At 41.6% G+C, this 19,692-nt stretch overlaps 1 protein-coding gene across 1 annotated transcript; it reads right to left on the minus strand.

Moving 5' to 3' along the window:
- Positions 1–1,239: 1,239 nt before the first annotated feature.
- On the minus strand, positions 1,240–12,994 carry LOC308605945 (zinc finger protein 248-like). Its single transcript, XM_081216333.1, has 5 exons — positions 12,917–12,994; positions 9,254–9,425; positions 7,738–7,864; positions 7,344–7,445; positions 1,240–3,322 (listed from the first exon to the last, which is right to left on the minus strand). The coding sequence occupies exons 2-5, from the start codon at positions 9,335–9,337 to the stop codon at positions 3,312–3,314; spliced, it is 324 nt and encodes a 107-aa protein (XP_081072459.1). The 5' UTR covers positions 9,338–9,425; positions 12,917–12,994; the 3' UTR covers positions 1,240–3,311.
- Positions 12,995–19,692: the final 6,698 nt, after the last annotated feature.

Consider the following 19,692-nt stretch of genomic DNA (forward strand, 5'->3'; position numbering starts at 1 on the left):
TTGGTAACGTTCAGTTTGTCCCAACTGCTCATGAAGAACTAATGAAATCGAGCTCCACCTCGCGGCTGCCTAAAACAGAAAGGAAATGGGAGTCGCCTCATCCTCAGCTCTCTGACCTTCCTTGGGAGAGGACTTTTGGGAGAGTTAGAGGATTTTCCCTGGGAGCTTCTAGAGCGACTTTCTAAGACCATCTGAATGAGGAACTTTTTTTTCTTTTCCTTTATGGTTTAGTCACAGGATATTGAATACAGTTCCCTGTGTGTCCCAGTAGGACCTTGGTGTTTTTATCCAAGGAACCTTTTTGTTTTTTGTTTTGTTTTGAATCCAGGAAGTCCCCTTCATTACACAACGTACATTCCAGAGACTGGAGATCTCTCCTGTATTTCACCCCACCCTAAGAGTTACCACTGCTACAAGATAAAAGAAAATCTGTGTAAATGTTTCATAATCTTGGGACGCTGTGGATTGCTCAACTGTGTTTTTCCCCTCACATTCCCATCTCATGCCTCTCCCAGCTCCAAATACCATCTAGATAACTGTTTCCCAAATGTTGGATCTACAACTGATACTGTTCCAACAGAATCGCTTGGGGAGGTATTTTTTTAAAATATGGATTAGACCACAATATTGTAAATCAACTATCCTCCAATAAAAAAAATTAAACAACTAAAAATAAAATAAAATATGGGTTAGGTCACTGCAGCATCAAGGCATCTGATTAATAAAGTCTGGTGCTTCATGCAGGCACCTTTTTTTTTAAAATAAATTTATTTATTTTTGGCTGCGTTGGGTCTTCGTTGCTGCGCGAGGGCTTTTTCTCTAGTTGAGGCGAGCGGGGGTTACTCTTCGCTGCGGTGAGCAGGCTCATTGCGGTGGCTTCTCTTGTTGTGGAGCACGGGCTCTAGGTGCACAGGCTTCAATAGTTGTGCCTTGCGGGCTTTAGAGTGCAGGCCCAGTAGTTGTGGCACACAGGCTTAGATGCTCCACGGCATGTGGGATCTTCCCAGACCAGGTCTTGAACCTGTGTCCCCTGCATTGGCAGGAGGATTTTTAACCACTGCGCCACCAGGGAAGTCCTGTATTTTTCTTTTAAATTTATTTTATTTTTGGCTGTGTTGGATCTTCATTGCTGTAGGCGGGCTTTCTCTAGTTGTGGTGAGCAGGGGCTACTCTTCGTTGTGGTGCACGGGCTTCTCATTGCGGTGGCTTCTCTTGTTGTGGAGCACGAGCTCTTGGCGTGCGGGCTTCAGTAGTTGTTGCACACGGGCTCAGTAGTTGTGGCTCGTGGGCTCTAGAGCACAGGCTCAGTAGTTGTGGCTCACGGGCTTAGTTGCTCCGCAGCATGTGGGATCTTCCCAGACCAGGGCTCGAACCTGTGTCCCCTGCATTGGCAGGCGGATTCTTAACCACTGCGCCACCAAGGAAGTCCCAGGAACCTGTATTTATTCACAAAACTCCCTGGTAATCGTAATATGCAACAAGATTCCTCCGATTATTAGCAGTTGAATAAATGTTCTCTTTACAATAGAATAAGAATTAATGGTAGATCTCGCAAACACAGAAACATCTTTATAGCCCACATCCAAGAACAAATGGTCTTCTTCAAGCAAAATAAACTTTGACAGAAAGGCTGTTGTCCCCAATATCTTGTTCAAGGCCCTCTGGGGCTACTCTGGTCTTGAATTGGCAGATGTGGGCAAGTTAAGCTGTCAATATTTTGTTCTTTTGATGAGGTGAGTTTCTCAGGAACAGTTAACAGAATTACTAATCTCTCAGAAAGAAGTCTTCCCCACCCTTTCCACCTCCAAATTCTCAGCTTCCATAATCATGTGAGCCAATACCTTATAATAAATCACACACACACACACTACTGGAGAACCCGAATATATTCAAGAAATACTGTCTATTTTGTTGAGTATAATGGTGACTATAGTCTTTTTAAAATCCTTATCTGTTACAGATACATATTAAAGTATTTAAGGAGGAAATTATACTATATGACATTTGATTAAAAATATTCCCGGGGCGGGGGGAAAGGCAATCAGTGAAATCAACAAAATGTTTAAAATTTTTGAAGCTTTCTACCTTGCATATTTTTACATTTTCCACTTTAAAGTCTTAAAAATCACTCTATGGCCCAACAAATCCACTCCTAGATATATGCCCCACCAAAAATAAAAAAGAAAAAAAAAAGTGTGCCTATGAACACTAGGATAAATAACAGGTGAGGGAAAAACACAGTTGAACAACAGAGTGTGCCCAAGACGATAAAATATTATTGCTGCTTCTTCATTATCAATGTATGAGTTGTTATACCTGAAAAATAAATGAATTTTTTCAATTACTTTTTCATTTTTGATGCTTAGTGTTAGTAATACATATAACATCTACAGTGTTTTGTATCATATAATATTGATGTAGATACTGACAGATGATTCAGCTTGTAAACAGATGATGTAAACTTATGGTATTGATAAATACAGTGCAGTACTTTAAACATATGTTCTCTTCCCTATGACTTTTCTTTCTGGCCGCGCCGTGTGGCTTGCAGGATCTTAGTTCCCTGACCAGGGACTGAACCTGGGCCCACGGCAATGAAAGCACCAAGTCCTAACCACTGGACCGCCAGGGAATTCCCCCTTATATGACTTTCTTAATAACATTTTCGTTTCTCTAGCTTCATTGTAAGAATACAGTATATAATACATATAACATATAAAATATGTGTTAATCGACTGTTTGTTATTGGTAAGGCTTCCAATCAATAGAAAGCTATTAGTAGTTAAGTCTTGGGGGAGTCAAAAGTTATATAACGATTCCCAACTGCATAGGGGGACAGCGCCCCTAACCCCTGCAATGTTCAAGGGTCACTTGTACTAGGAGTTTCGGATGAATCGTGTATCCACTCCCCCTAACCGAAAAGAAGTATGAAGTCCTAACCTCCAGTACCTCAGAAAATTGAGTTGTTATAGATGGAGTTTAGTTGAGATGAGCTCATCCTGGAGTAGGGTAGGCTCCAAATCCAATAACTGGTGTTCTTAGAAGTTGGCCATGTGGAGACACAGAGGCACACAGGGAGCATGCCATGTGATGACAAAGACAGAGGTTGGAGTTATACAGCTGCAGACTAAGGAAAGCCAATAGTTGCCCATAAATCTCCAGGAGCTAGGAAGAGGCAAGGAAGGAATCTTCAACAGGTTTCAGAGGGAGCATGGCCCTGATGACACCTTGACGTTGGACTTCTGGCCTCCAGAACTGAGACAGTGGTACATTTCTGCTGTTTTAACCCGTTCAGTTAATAGTATACTTTGTTACAGCAGCTCTAGGAAACAAACTAGGTTTTCATGGAGGAAAGCCGTGGCAAGCACATCTGGCTATAAGTCTAAGCCATATTCATTCCCCATTTCAGCACAACCACCAAGACAAGTGACATTTTAATCTTCATTTCTTTGAAAACAGCAGCTGCTTCCAGTTTTTCAGAACTCATCTGGGGACAGAAGAGTTGTGATTACTTATCACTCTTAAACCTCAATATTTGTAATGGGGCTTTTTTGAGGTTTTGTTTTTTGTTTTCTGAGTGACAACCAGAAGATAATTTGTTTTAAAAAATTTATCATTCCTAAGGGCTGAAAAGTACCAGGTTCATTTACAATACCAGTAACAGTAAAACAAAAACCAAAAAGGTGTAAATGGTGTTATAGTATTGTTTAATGTTAAGCTGAAATACTTTCCTTGTGATTTATTTATTTCACTATGTTGGCATTTTTGGTAGATATTAGACATACAAACTGGAACAAGAATTTCGTGGCACACGACTTTCATTACCTTGTGAAATTTGAAAATCATCATATACATGTTCTACAAAAATACTCAGACACAAAGCAAATACATACATCTGGGACCTTTCTTAATTTACTTCTTTGACTATACAATATATTCAAACATGAAACAAAGTGTCCTTTGGCATGCTAAAGTTATCTGCTCTTCCTAACTGACTACTTTGTGTTACATTTTCTATAAATACATGGTAATGTGATGATCAAAATTTTTATTATAAAGTTGTTTATATGTAAATAAACTTTCCCACCATTACACTCTACTAATTCTCCTTAAAAAATATTATCTGATGCATGATAAGTTTGGACTTTATGCCAGAGGCATCCCTTATCACAAGTCTTCAGCCATCTGTATTCCTTGGTATGAAAACTCATTTGTTTGGAAGCTACTCAAGAATTCACAATATTTGTGAGATATTTTTCCACAGTGAAAACTGACTACTTTATGATAGACTATCAAAAACATTTGTTGTACCCAAAGGTTTCATTTTGTGCGATGTATAATGGGATCTCTTCTCAAGAGATTTCAACTTTTCATTCATACTGCCTTTTTTCTCATGAAATATGAGGCTACATTGGTAGTAGATAATTTTCCTATATTCACTGCATTTAAAAGATTTCTCTTCTGGGTAAGTTTTGAAACTTACAAAGGCCAAAATTAATGGAAAAGTACCCTAACTTTCCCTGCATTCATAGGGTGACTCTCGTGTGAATTTTCTTATATTCAGGGAGATGTGGCGTCTCACTAAAGTCTTCCCAGTGCTGTGTTCCTGGGATTGTTTTCATGTATGAATTTCCTCATGTGAAGTGAGAAAGAACTTGACAGAGTAAGTTTTCCCACACTCACCACACTGATAAGGTTTCTGCCCTGCATGATTTCTCTGATGGACACTGAGGTATGATTTCTCAAAAAAGTCTTTCCCACATTGAGTGCACTGATATGGTTTCTCTCCTGTGTGATGTCTCTGATGTCTAATGAGCTGTGACTTCTGGTTGAAGATTTGACCGCATGGAATGCATCCATAGGGTTTCTCTCCAGTATGGCATCGTTGATGGATAATAAGATGGCTTTTTTGGCGGAAAGCCTTCCCACATTCACTGCATCCATGGGGTTTCTCTCCTGTATGAATCAACTGATGTCTACTGAGCATTGCCATACTGCTAAAGGCTTTCTGGCATTCAAGGCATACGAAGGGTTTCTCTCCTGTATGTGTCCTCTGATGGACAATGAGCATTGCCTTTCGTATGAAAGCTTTTCCACATTCACTGCATTCATAGGGTCTCTCTCCTGTATGAGTTCTCTGATGGACAATGAGATGGGACTTGTCTATAAAAGCTTTTCCACATTCACTGCATTCATAAGGTTTCTCTCCCGTATGAATTCTCTGATGTGTTATGAGGGATGACTTTTTATTAAAGGCTTTCCCACATTCCTTGCATTCATAAGGTTTCTCTCCCGTATGAGTTCTTCTATGAACAATAAGCTGTGACTTGTCTATAAAAGCCTTCCCACATTCACTGCATTCATAAGGTTTCTCTCCCGTATGAATTCTCTGATGGGTTATGAAGTGTGACTTTTTATTAAAGGCTTTCCCGCATCCCTCGCATTCATAAGGTGTCCTTGCTGTATGATTTCTCTGATGTAGAATGAGCTGTGATATGTGTACAAAAGCTTTTCCACAATCACTGCATTCACAAGGTTTCTCTCTGATATGAATTTTCTGATGTGTTATGAGGTGCAAGTTTTTATTGAAGGCTTTCCCACATTCCCTGCAGTCATAGGATTTTTCTCCTGTATGATTTCGCTGGTGAACAACAAGCTCAGACTTACTACAGAAGGCCTTTCCACATTCTTTACATCCATGGGGTTTCTCTCCTGTATGGATTCTTTGATGGATAATCAGGTTTGACTTTTGCATAAAACCTTTCCCACAATCACTACACTCAAAAGGTTTCTCTCCTGTATGTGTTCTGTAATGTAATCTGAGCTTCGTCTTTTCCCTGTAAGCTTTTCCACATTCTTTGCATTCATAGGGTTTCTCTCCTGTATGAGTCCTATGGTGTAGAATGAGATGATATTTTGTTCTAAAGGATTTCTGACACTCGATACATTCATACGGTTTCTCTCCTGTATGAGTTCTCTGGTGCAGAGTGAGATGATATTTTGTACTGAAACCTTTCTGACATTCACTGCATCTGTATGGTTTCTCTCCTGTATGGGTTCTCTGATGTATTATGAGCTTTGACTTATACCTGAAGGATCTGGGACATTCACTGCATTCGTAAGGTTTCCCTTCTGTGTGAATTCTGTGATGTCTTTTAAGATTTGTTACTGGACTGAAAGACCTCACACATAAATTATGTTCATAGTACAGGGCTCGAGGATGGGAGGTTTCAGGTAGAGTATGGAAAAATGACTTCTCATAACCATTTAACTCATCAGAGTTCATTTCTGCATAGCTTTTACTCTGAAAACTTGGGTCTGAATACTGTTTCAAACTTATTCCTCTTGAGACATATTTATGGGGTCTTTCTGTAAATGAAACAAAGTTTTTGCTCAAAGGAAATATTTTTCCCAATGCATTGTTTTCATGATCTCTCTCCACAGGTCCACCCTTCCCGTTATCTTCCCGATGCCAATCATGAACTTGCCACATTACTTCTAGAAAAAACAAATCAATGAATACTACCATTATCATGAAATGGAGAGGGATGAAATCTCAAGTCAATATCCAAAGAGATGGAGAAAGCGATACAGCAGGTGCACAATGTAAGCCTGAGGCACCCAATAAAAGAAACAGTAATAAGTAATGAACTGAAGGACATGGGTGTCATCAAACATTGGAACAAATCTATGAATATTTGAAAGAAAAATAGAAGAGGTATATGAATATGGATAAAAGGTAAAAGAGGTTGGTTGTGTCTAATGAACTACGGTAAAAGAACAACTAAGCAAAAAAGAAAAGACCAAATGAACTAGGCAAAGATCTGACCCAGGGTAGATACAAAGAGGTAAGTCTCCTCCTAGGTGGCTAGCAAAAGAGAGTCATATATGGAAGGGTAGTAAGAGAAGCAGGCAACATTCATACTGAAGACTTCTTTTCATTCAAAGTCACCTCTAAAGGTTCAGAGACTATGAGAAAAAAATATTAAAATGGGGGGAGGGATAAATTAGGAGTTTGGGATTAACAGATACACACTACTATATATAAAATACACAAACAACAAGGACCTACTATATAGCACAGGGATCTATATTCAATATCTTGTAATAACCTATAATGGAAAAGAATCTGAAAAAGAACATATATATATATATATATATATATATATATATATATATATACGTATAACTGAATCACTCTGCTGTACATCTGAAACTAACATAACATTGTAAATTAAATATACTTCAATTAAAAAATATATTAAAATAACAAAGTTCCCAACCCAACAATGACCAACTGTTACTTTGCTTCCACGAACTCCCACTGCATTGGTTTCACTCACCTGGACCACAGTGACTTGGGAATTCCCTCTCTACTACTGCTTTTTCTTTTTCTTTTCCTTTCTCCAAGTGCATCACTGGTTCTGGCTTGGTAACTTGATAACCTGACAAGGGGGGTAATCACAGAGAATCTGAGCAGTATTGGGCCCTGTGAGGAAAAGTTCTGTTTCAGGGAATGTATAGTTTAAATCTCAGCAAAATTGAAACTTTTCACTTGGAAAATGAAATTAAGTACAGTCACTGTATGATACTAAATAAAATAAGCTCTGTTACCTACCTATACTAGTCCAAGTCCAAAATCATTGACGATATCAGAGTATGCATAAATTGTAGCAATGGAAAAAAGACAGGCAATAAATGGGCTTACGCTGAGATATTTAGGAAAGTTGTCTTTACCCAATGACATTAGGTTGCTATAATTTTCCAACATCACATCCCGGTAGAGGTTTTTCTGAACAATGTCTAGCAGCTGCCACTCTTCCCAGGTGAAATCCACAGCCACATCATTGAATGACAATAAGCCCTGTTGTAACATAATCCTTTTTAATCTGGAGTTAATATAATGGAATAAAATAGTAACGATCTATAGGATATTATTCTATTTTTACTATGAAATTTTATAAACATATATCATTCTGTACCTAGTTTTTTTGTTTGTTTGTTTGTTTGTTTTTTTGCAGTACGGGGGCCTCTCACTGTTGTGGCCTCTCCCGTTGCACATGGCTCACAGGCCCAGCCGCTCCGTGGTATGTGGGATCTTCCCGGACCAGGGCACGGACCCATGTCCCCTGCATCGGCAGGCGGACTCTCAGCCACTGCACCACCAGGGAAGTCCTGTACCTAGTTTTGATTGACATTCTGTGGGCTAAATTCATTAAAGCTCTCCTTTCTTTGTGCATTCTTCATTCACTTCTTCACTCATTCACTTACCCAATGTAAAATGTCACTGAAACTTTAAACTACTTAAAGACAATCTGCAACCCACCTTACAAGCATTTAATGTTACTTACTATATATATATTTTGCATTAAAAAAGGAAATAGAGCATGGTCCTGCCGTCAAATGCCTTCTGATCTATTTGAGTCCAAAGAACTGCATATAGTTCAAAGGGACAGGAGAAGAGGCTGAAAGGGACAGATGCCCAGGTGACAGGCAGGAACACGTCTTGGAGCAAGAATGCACATGTCCTGCAGACACTTGGTAGCCACTGCAGTGTTTTTCATATACAAAAGTATGCTATGCTCAGAACTGCCTATTAGAAATTGGACTACGTATTAAATCACAATACTCAAAAAAAAGCAAACACAAAGCTGTCACTGTGTGTTATGTATCGTTCTAAGCATCTTACGCACAGTAACACAATGATCTACACAGTAACCTTTATGTAAGCACTACTATTATCTTTTTTTTAATAGGTAAGGGATTTTTAAAATTTTGTATCTGTGCCTGTTATACCTCCCACATTTCCTTAGGAAGATGACTTTTCACTGGGTCCACTGTCTGGATGAGAAAAAAAAGTAACAGGAAGACCCATCTTCACACTTAAATGTCCAGGAAATCTTTACTGAATTCATGTGCTTCCTTCTTAAATACAAAGTAAATCTTGCAACACATTTTTATCTTTTGTGATGGTTTCCAGTATTAACAGAGAAATGTAGGCAACCCACTTCTGGATCCTGCTGCTTATGTGGCAATGTTCTAATTATCAGCACCTTGCAGGACCCTATGACATGCAGATGAGTTTCCCTTCCTGATTAGCTGTTCTGGATCATTTATTCTATCTCCCAATCTAAGCACGTCCCTCCTAGCCACAATGTATCTATATATATTGTTCTCTTTAATTGGATACATTTTAATAAAACTCCAAAGATCAAAATGCAAAACAAACTGGGAAAAAAACCAAACAGCTCACCTGGGACTTGGTCATTTTTAACATCTTTAGGAAGTGGCCACCACATTTAGGATCTGTCCTGAAATCCTGGTAATGTTGTCTCATCAAGGGTATCCTTAGCAAGGATGAATTTCCGGGCTTGAGACCTACTTTTTTCCTTTATAGGAGTGGCCTTATTCTAGGAAGCTGGCATCTATGGATTCAAGAAAAGATTTGTTTAGTATGGAAGTAATGATAAAAGCAAGTTCCAATACATGCAAGGAACTGTTTCAGGTATGTTCTTTTCTCACTTAACCCTCATGACAACCCTATAATGTACAGATGATAATTATTCCATTTTAGAGAAAACTAACAGAGGAAAGGTTAAGCACCTAGCTAAAACCCAACAGCTAGTAACTGGCAGAGAAAGGACTAAAACACAAACCCCCAGAATCAATAAATCCCCTGAGTCTAAGGAGAACTAGCAGAATTATCCTTTCATCTTAGCCAACCAACACAAAAAGTAGGAAAAATATCTAGAACAACTACTTAAAGACCCAGAAGTCAGAGAAAAAGGAAAACAAACAAGGTGAGAACTCTGTGCTGCAGCTCACTGCCTGGAGAGACTTTCCAGTCCAGAGCACAGGGAGAAGGAACCCCAAAACCGTCCAGCAGTCTTGCTGAGTTAATGATACAGAATTTCAAGTCTGAGAAGCAAAGGTGGCTAGAGTTTGCCAGGTAGTACCTCAGAAAAAAGAGAAAAAAGTCACTCTGTAGATATGCAGAGGGTTCCTCTGAGTCTCTGGCTAAGGACTGGTGAACTGAGGAAATTACCAAGGCCCCTGGAAAGGAGGAGGTGGAACAATTCCTGGAGCTCAAACAAGATCAGGAATACTCAGCATTCCCACTAGCCAGGGTAGAAAGACCTTCCACCAGGACTTCAAACAGAGGCCTCAGAAGAGTACTGCCTCAGTAATAGGTACAGAGTAATCACAGACAAAAGACTGCTTTGGCTCCACCTAAGAAAGTTGAAAAGAAAGCCTCGGAAGAATCAAACCTTTTCAAAGTAACGTGACTACATGCCAGAGCAAACCTCAAAAGTAGTTAAAGGAATAAAAGAAAATCCTGTAAACAACATCAAACTGACAATATCTGACATCCAATCGAAAATTACCAGACATGCAAAGAAGCAAAAAAAATAAGACCCAAAGCCAAGGGAAAATTCAAGCTAGAGAGACAGACCAAAATGACAAAAGGGATAGAATGGGCGGACTAGTACATTTCTTTAAAATTATACACACACACACAAACACACACACACACACACATATATAATATGGAATATGTATATATTCCACATATTCCACAAGAGAAAAGCATGAGCATGATGAGAAAAATAATAATAAATTATTTAACAAGTGCAGTTGAAACAAATAGGATATTCATGTTTGCCTCAAACCAAAATTAACTCAAAATGGATTATAAATGTAAGGGTTAAAACTATAAAACTTCTGGAAGAAAGCATAGAAAAATTTTAAGTGAGGCAAAGATTTCTTAATCAGGGCACAAAATGCATGATAAAAGAAAAAGTTGATAAATTGGACTTCTTCACTACTAAAAATTTGTGATATTCAAAAGACACTGCTAAAAAATGAAGAAGGATCAAGCCACAGGCTAGAGGAAAATATTAACAAAGCATATACCTGACTAAAAGACTTCTATTTTAAAAATATGAAGAACTTTTCCAACTTAATAAAAGAAGAGACAATCCAATAAAAAGGAACAGAAGTTTCAAACAGACACTTCATCACAAAAAAAAAAAAAAAAAAAGAGAGATGGCAAATAAGCATATGAAAAGTTGCTTTGGGCTTCCCTGGTGGCACAGTGGTTGAGAGTCCGCCTGCCGATGCAGGGGACACGGGTTCATGCCCCGGTCCGGGAAGATCCCACATGCCGCGGAGCAGCTGGGCCCGTGAGCCACGGCCGCTGAGCCTGCGCGTCCCGAGCCTGTGCTCTGCAATGGGAGAGGCCACAACAGTGAGAGGCCCGCGTACCGCAAAAAAAAAAAAAAAAAAAAAAAAAAAAAAAAGTCAAGGGAATAACACATTCTAATTTGTGAATAGTGATTCCAAAGCTTGGGATAGTTAGGTGGGAACAAGGATGGAGGACTTTCCCATTTTCCAATGATCAAACATGACATTCATTAAACAAAATTATAAAGAAAAGCCAAGGTAATCAAATTTCTAAATTGGGCTATCATATGAGAAAAGAAGGATGATATGCCCATTGTTGCTAAAGATGTAGAAAAATCTGGCACACTGTGTGTAGAAGCATTATGGAATAGAAAGTTATTAGGGAAATTTGGTAAAACTAAATCAGAAGCCTCTGAAATATGCGTTTAATTTGACCTACTTTTATAAATTAAAAACAGAAAAATATCCATAATATATAATTCAGTTTAAAAATACATTTCAAAACATTACAGGTAGTTTACAGATAGTAAATTAGGGGTTAATTTTTTTTTTTTTTTACCACTCTCTGGGGCTTGTGGGATCTTATTTCCCTGACCAGGGATCAAACCCAGGGCCAGGGAATTCTCCAAGGGTGATTTTTATTTCCTGTTTTTTACTGATAATAAACATACAATGATATTCTGATTAAAAAAACTCAGAGAGCTCCATTTAATATCATATATAAAGTCACATAGGAGGAGGATTTTTTAATTATTCTAACAATAAAAATAAGTTGAAAGTATTGTTTTGAGTAGAAAGAAATCCCATTAGAAAGGTATACATTTGAATAATAATAGCTACCTTCTGTCAAATACCTACTTGTTATATAGACTTAATATTTGTGTCCCTCAAATTCATACGCTGAAGCTTCAATGTGATGGTATTTGTGAATGGGGTCTTTGGGAGGTAATTAGCGTTAGATGAGGTCATGAAGACAGGGCCTTCATGAGAACCGGTGAGGTGGAAATCAATTTGTTTGAATGGGAAAACAGACTTATAGAACTTGGTACTTTATCCAAAGTCACAGAAACAAGTGGCAGAATTGACATAAAAAGCTAGGATTAACTTGATTTCAAGCGCGTACAAGCACACGTAAGCTCTTAAGTATTCATGGGCACGATTTTAACAATTCATGGATCTAGATGGCAGGTACACAGCAGAACATTTGGCTATTCTTTCGACTTTTCTGTATGCTTGAAATTCTCCAGTATAAAACGTTGGGAAATATAATACCCCAGTGCTCAGCACACACCCAAATGTCTGTCCACCTGAGGCCTCTTTATGTCCCAAACCCCCTCAACCTCTCCTAAGGATACCCACAGAGCTCCCCAACCTGCACTTCGCTGTCGCACCCATTCACAGCTCCCCAGACATCTATTTTTCACTCATTGGCCCCTCCGAAGCTCAAATTCCAACCACAGGAATCCCAGGTGACTAACCCCCAAGCCCTATCTTCACCAACCTATCTAGATGGACCCCTTTGACCATTGGCTCTTCCACCTCCTCTTTCCACCGCCTGGGGCGGGGGCGGGGGGCGGGGGCGGCGATCCGGCGCCGACCTGTCATTGTCAACAGCAATGGTCTCTCGTTACTTCCTCAACCCACTCCTCAACACTGATGCTGGCCCAAGCCACCCACAACGCCCCCAAAACTCCGAGGCCGCCTTCAACAACAATCCTCTACAAGTACCCACCACAAACCACATCTCAAGTCAGAATTCCCACCACGCGGGATTCTTAAATCCACTCGCAGAAATCTCACGTAGCCTCAAATGCCAATTCTGTGACAGTACGCTCGGGGAAGCCAAGCTTTGGACGCTACTTCCGTTTCCGCTGACGTAAGTAGCGGGCCCCTGTTATCACTCACATTCAAGGCCACTTTGGAAGTGAGCGATGGGTTCTGATGCCTGGAGGAATTAGTGCCGTGCAATATGGCCGCGCCCATGGCGTTACATTATGTGGGAGCGGCCATATTGGATCGTGCGCCGCCATTTTGGACCGTCCTGCCGACCAGTACGGAGAGGCGGAAATTCAACCGGTTGTCTCCAAGATTTTTCACCCTGGGCTGTTCCATCTCTGCAGCTGCTCAGGTACATGTTCAGTAGCGTTTCATCACTCTCGCCTACAGTCTTCCGACCTGACCCGGGAGCTAAACCAGTCACAGGCCAGGCCTAAGCAGAATGGCCGCGCCCACTCTCTTTCGGATCCCTTTTTATGCCGCAGAAAAGACGTGGCCGTGTTGGGAAGGTTGGGGCTTCGGGACAGAGAAATGGGGAGCGTTTGCAGACAGGATGCCGGTTAAACGTTGGAGAGAATGGGGATTAGGAGGCTAGAGCTGTAGCTGAAGGAGCAGAGGTGTTACGAGGAGAGCACTCTGGACGTACCTCGTGAGGCGAGACCGTGAGGGGGTGAGGACCGGGGCGGATACGTTTTGTGGAGCAGACACTGGCAACCACAATCCCCGCCAAAAGAGTATCACTTCTGTCTCACGGTACAAGGTTACTCTGTAATAGAGGCGGAGCGGGCGCGCAGCCCTTAGCTCCAGGGGTTAGAGGTCCCGCTCTCTCTCAGTGGACCACCCGGAAGAGAGTGCGTGAGAGGCAGATGGGGACCTCCTCCGAGGGGCCCTCGAGGACCCCTGGCCTTGCGCCTGGCGGGTGAGGTGGGGGGCCTGGGGACAGTCTGAGGACTGTGTCCTGCAAAGCTGGAGAGCCCTCGCCACTGCCGCCACTGGCTGGGCCCGGGCCTTGAAGTAGACGGGAACCTCTCCCCCATCCCTGCCTCTGGGACCTAATGGCGGCTGCGGTCTCCATGGGTCGAAGTCTGCAGGACCCTGCCCCTGTTTGCGCTGCCAAAGGAGCCTGAAGTCTGACTGGGGCCTGGGCACCCGGCTCCCTCAGTGATGACAGCTGGGCAGGATCTGGAGACCTGGCCCTGAGGGCACCGCCAACTGAGATCCACGTCTTCAGCCAGGCCTGGGCACTGGTGGGAGCATCTAGTCTGGGTGCTGGACCTACGCTCCTGGGCAAGGTAACCGGCCTGCGCAGGGAGCCCCTCCTCTTAGCCAGGGCTTGGACTTCTGAAAGCTGAGCCTTGGGAGCCTTGGGACCTTGCCCTTTCTTGTCAGAACAGAGAATAACATTTGTTTTGGTGGAGGTTTCCAGGAACGTCGTGACCTGACCTCAAGAGCAAGGGTTCTGATAGCAAGAAGTGTGCAACAACTAACCACACCCCTCCCTCACCTTTCCTGTAAAAGGGCTTTGCTGAAAGCTTTCAGGGAGTTCGGGGTTTTTATGGCACGAACCACCGGTCTCTTTACATGGCCCTGCAATAAACCTTTCTCTGCTCCAAACTCCAACGTTTTGGTATTGTTTGGCCTCACTGTGCATCGGGTACGTGGACTTGCGCTCAGTAACAAATACATTCAAGAAGGATTCTGTGTATCTTGAATAGTCACAACCCGCCCAGTCATTTGTTTTTGTGAATACTGTGATACAGGGATCAACTTTCTTTTTTCCTCTGTATAGATAGTTGTCCCAGCAGCTTTATTTAAAGTGAGGCTCTTCTGCACTGTTGGGCAGTGCCACCTCTATCATAAATCAAGCGTCCATGTCTGTATGGCTCTGATTTAGGACGTTGTTCTGTTCCATTGCTCTCTCGTTTATTCCTGGGCCAATACTACTCTGTTTTAGCTATGGGATCATTTCTAAGTCTTAGGTCTGATAAAGCAAGGCCGCCTACTGTATTCTTTTTCTGCAAGAGTGTCTTTGTTCTCTTGGCCCTTTATATTTTCACATAAAATTTTACCTCAACTTGTCAACTTCCACACACACACACACACAAAAAGTCTGGGATTTGTACTGGGGCTGCACTGAGTCTATAAATCTTTTGAGTAATGACATATTTCTAGTATGAACGCTTAAAATTCATGAACACCATGTATCATTCCACTTATTCTTTAATGTCTCTGAATAAAGTTGATGTTTCTTATAGAAGTCATTTTTTAGATTCATTTCATGCTACTTGAAATTTTTAATGCTCTTGTAAATGGTATTTTATAATTTCATTAACCTTTGTTGGTCATATACAGAAATACAATTAACTTGTATATTGATATTATACCAAGCAAACTTGATAAACTGTCTTACTAGTTCTAATAGCTTTTGTGTAGATCGTTGTATTTAAATTTTTAAAACTTTGTATTTTCCCTCTGCCTCCACATCCCCACAAACAAGCTCTGACTACACTGACCACGCAACCATGTACACTAGTGTAATAAGGTTGGTCCCTGCCTCAAGTTCCTCTTCCTACCCTCCCGTGCCTGTGACCTAGCGTCATTCAAATGCACCAACGAAATCTCCTCCAGTCTTTTCTTGTGTACTCCACCCTGATCCGCCAATAAGAGCACTTCCCCGTGGATTCTTCCCCATGGATGCTCCCACCCCCCTACTTGGTTGAGCCTGATCCCTTGGTGCTCTCTCTGATGTGACCTTTCAGCATGCAGTGACTCTTGTCTCTCATGACCTGTGAGTATAACAAACTTTTTTTTTTTTTTTTAATTTACTTATTTATTTATTTTTAGCTGTGTTGGGTCTTCATTTCCGTGCGAGGGCTTTCTTTAGCTGTGGCAAGCGGGGGCCACTCCTCACCGCGGTGCGCAGGCCTCTCACCATCGTGGCCCCTCCTGCTGCGGAGCACAGGCTCCAGACGCGCAGGCTCAGCAGTTGTGGCTCATGGGCCCATTTGCTCCGTGGCATGTTGGATCTTCCCAGACCAGGGCCCGAACCCGTGTCCCCTGCATTGGTAGGCAGATTCTCAACCACTGCGCCACGAGGGAAGCCCCAACAAACTTTTTTTCCCTGTACCTATTCTGAGTCCCTTCTTGTGGTCTCACCCGACTGACCATTACCTAAAAGAACACAAAACAATTATTCTAGATTTTTATGTAAACAGTCATATCATCCTTGGGCTTCCCTCGTGGCGCAGTGGTTGAGAGTCCGCCTGCCGATGCAGGGGACACGGGTTCATGCCCCGGTCCGGGAGGATCCCACATGCCGCGGAGCGGCTGGGCCCGTGAGCCATGGCCGCTGAGCCTGTGCGTCCGGAGCCTGTGCTCTGCAACGGGAGAGGCCACAACAGTGAGAGGCCCGTGTACCACAAAACAACAACAACAAAAAAACCCCAAAAAAGTCATATTATCCTTAAATAGTGAGTTTTCCCCATCATTTCACATTTTAAAATCTTTATTTTTCTACCAATTGCACTGGTGAGAACTTCTGTCCAATGTTGAAAGAAGTGATGATGCAGCATTCTAGCCTTCTTCCTGATTTCAAAGTTTCTCCTTTAAGTATGATGTTCACCAAAGATTTTTATAAATTCCCTTTATCAAATTTAGTCATGCCTATGTGATTAAGCCTCCATTAAAAAAATCCATAAACCACAAAGAGCTTCTGGGTAGCTGAACAACACATCCAAGTGCCAGGAGGGTGGTGCCCTCCATCTCCACAGCAACAGAAGCTCCGGCATTTATCTGCACGTCACCCTTAGCCAGACCTAAGCTGCTGCTGATGTCTTCACTTAGCCTCATTGCCCTTTTGAGGACACAAGGAAGTTCTGACTGTTTTGGAGTTCTGAGGTCTGTACAGCAAAGAACATATTCCCTGGGCAATGAAAAGAGCCTCTGGCAGGGAGGACTCCAAGGATGCCTCTGGCATCGGGGGATTCTGAAACATCATTGTCATACTTCCTTCAGTTCTTCAGAGATGGTTTTTTTTAGTTCCTCAAACATATTTATAATAGCTGATTTAACGTCTTCCTGTAGTAATGACATGTGAGACCCCTCCGATAGCGTCTATGGATTCCTTTTTCTTCCTGTGTGAAGGCCATACTTTCCTGTTCTTTGTGTATCACTTTTTTGCCAAAGCGAGACGTTTTAGAAAATACAATGTTGTTACTTTCGGTATCAGATGCCCCTTCTCCTCAGAATTCGTTGCTATTGCTGTTACTGTTGTTGCAGTTTGTTCAGTGACATTCCTGGTCTGTTTCCCTTGCAGGGTGCAGTCTCTGAAGTCTCTGCCTGGTTAGCTTCCTTAGTTGTCCTGAGTCAGTGAGGCCTTCACCTTTTGCCAAGGGTAGTTTGTGCCTTAATGCTCCACTACTTATTTTTTCTTTTTTATTATTATTTTAATTTATTTATTTATTTATTTATTTAGCGGTACGCGGGCCTCTCAATGTCGTGGCCTCTCCCGTTGCGGAGCACAGGCTCCGGATGCGCAGGCTCAGCGGCCATGGCTCACAGGCCCAGCCGCTCCACGGCATGTGGGATCCTCCCGGACCGGGGCACGAACCCGCGTCCCCTGCATCGGCAGGCGGACTCCCAACCACTGTGCCACCAGGGAAGCCCTTTTTTATTATTTTTAAAGATTTAACTATAGTTGATTTACAATATTGTGTTAGTGTCAGGTGTACAGCTTCAGATTATTTTCCATTATGTTATTACAAGATGTGGAATATAGTTCCCTGTGCTCTACAGTAAATCCTTGTGTTTATCTACTTTCTATGTGGTCAGGTATATCTGTTCGTCCCATACTCCTAATGTATTCCCCAACCCCTCCCTCTACTACTACTTCGATGCTTAGGCAGTTTACAAGTCTGTCCTAGCCTTCTCTTCCTGCTGCAGGATTTCAAGGTCAGCCAGAGGTGAATTATCAGTAACCGTCAGGTCTTTTCTGGGCATGTACATATCGCTGTGTAGGTGTGTGGCCTCTTAAGAGCCTCAGGAATGTGTCAGAGTGTTTAACAGCTCCTTATGAATATCTTATTCTTCAGACATTCCTTTTTAAAATTTTGGCTGAGCTAATGTTTTCCCCAGCTGGTTTTGCGGCCTTAAGCTACCACAGTGTTAAACAATTGAGACTGGTTTTCGACAAATGGTTTTCATGGCTACTGTAGCAGTGAGGTTGCTGTTTTTCTAAAGCTAGTGCAGAACTGGGGAGGGGGGATGGGAGTAAACAAAGTTAGAACTCCACAAACCCTACTGTTTTTACTGAGGTTCAAAATTTTTTCTTGACTAAAAATGCTCTTCAGGTTGTTTGTACGCCTTTGGTTCATTTCTAGAGTCGTAAAAGAGTTGACTTTAATCATTTTTCCAATATTTAAAAAAAATTTAAAATATCTTTATTGGAGTATAATTGCTTTACAGTGTTGTGTTAGTTTCTGCTGTGCAACAAAGTGAATCAGCTATACATATACATACATCCCCATATCCCCTCCCTCTTGCGTCTCCCTCCCACCCTCCCTATCCCTCCCACCCCTCTGGGTCACAAAGCATCGAGCTGATCTTCATCTCCCTGTGCTATGCAGCTGCTTCCCACTAGCCATCCATTTTACATTTGGTAGTGTATATACGTCCATGATACTTTCTCACTTCATCCCAGCTTCCCCTTCCCCCTCTGTGTCCACGAGTCCATTCTCTATGTCTGTGTTTTTATTCCTGCCCTGCCACTAGGTTCATCAGTACCGTATTTTTTAGATTTCATATATATGCGTTAGCATACGGTATTTGTTTTTCTCTTTCTGACTTACTTCACTCTGTATGACAGACTCTAGGTCCATCCACCTCACTACAAATAACTCAATTTCGTTTCTTTTTATGGCTGAGTAATATTCCATTGTATATATGTGCCACATTTCTTTATCCATTCATCTGTCGATGGACACTTAGGTTGCTTCCATGTCCTGGCTACTGTAAATAGAGCTGCATTTTTCCAGTATTTATGTTGCTTTCATAAAACAGTGGGTTTACACAGGTCCTCTGCTATTTTGGAAGTCCTGCCTCCTCACCATTTAGTTCTGCACAATAATCTAATAGGATACAATTTATTAATTTTATAGGTAAATACCCTAAGTCTTATAATAAGCTGCTTCCCGTGAGTTATAATTATTGTTGGCACACAAAGCCAGCACTGCTTATCAATATACAATATTGCATCTGATTTAATAATTGCCCTAATAAACCATTAAACTTATGATATATCCCAAAATTATTTCTGTCCAACTTCACTTCCATCCTTCCATCAATGACTTCAAAGGAAAAACAATCACAAAGCATCAAGATAACACTAACACTTATGCACTATTGTATTTATTTGATTGTTTGTCTGCCTTCTGAGTGAAGCTGGAAGCCTCCACACGGCTTAGTCAGTGTTGTCCAAATCTTTCCATCATCAGTATCTTGGGTGTATGTCTGTCATGTGCTGGACATCCATATATCCTTGCTTGAATAAGTGATTAACCAGAAGATTTGAAGAAAAGAGAAAGTGTTGTGAATGGGCCATTAGTCACGTGGGATTTTTTTTTTCACCATTTAAGAGCAGAATCTTGGCGCTTGGAGATCCTGAAGGAACAATATCAGGGGGCTGAGGGTGGGATAACATGCTGCCAGAAAGGTAGCAGTGTGTTGCACCCAGAG

The sequence above is a fragment of the Mesoplodon bidens genome (genome assembly GCF_964165515.1).
Source record: "Mesoplodon bidens genome assembly, chromosome: 18".
Classification (NCBI taxonomy): domain Eukaryota; kingdom Metazoa; phylum Chordata; class Mammalia; order Artiodactyla; family Ziphiidae; genus Mesoplodon; species Mesoplodon bidens.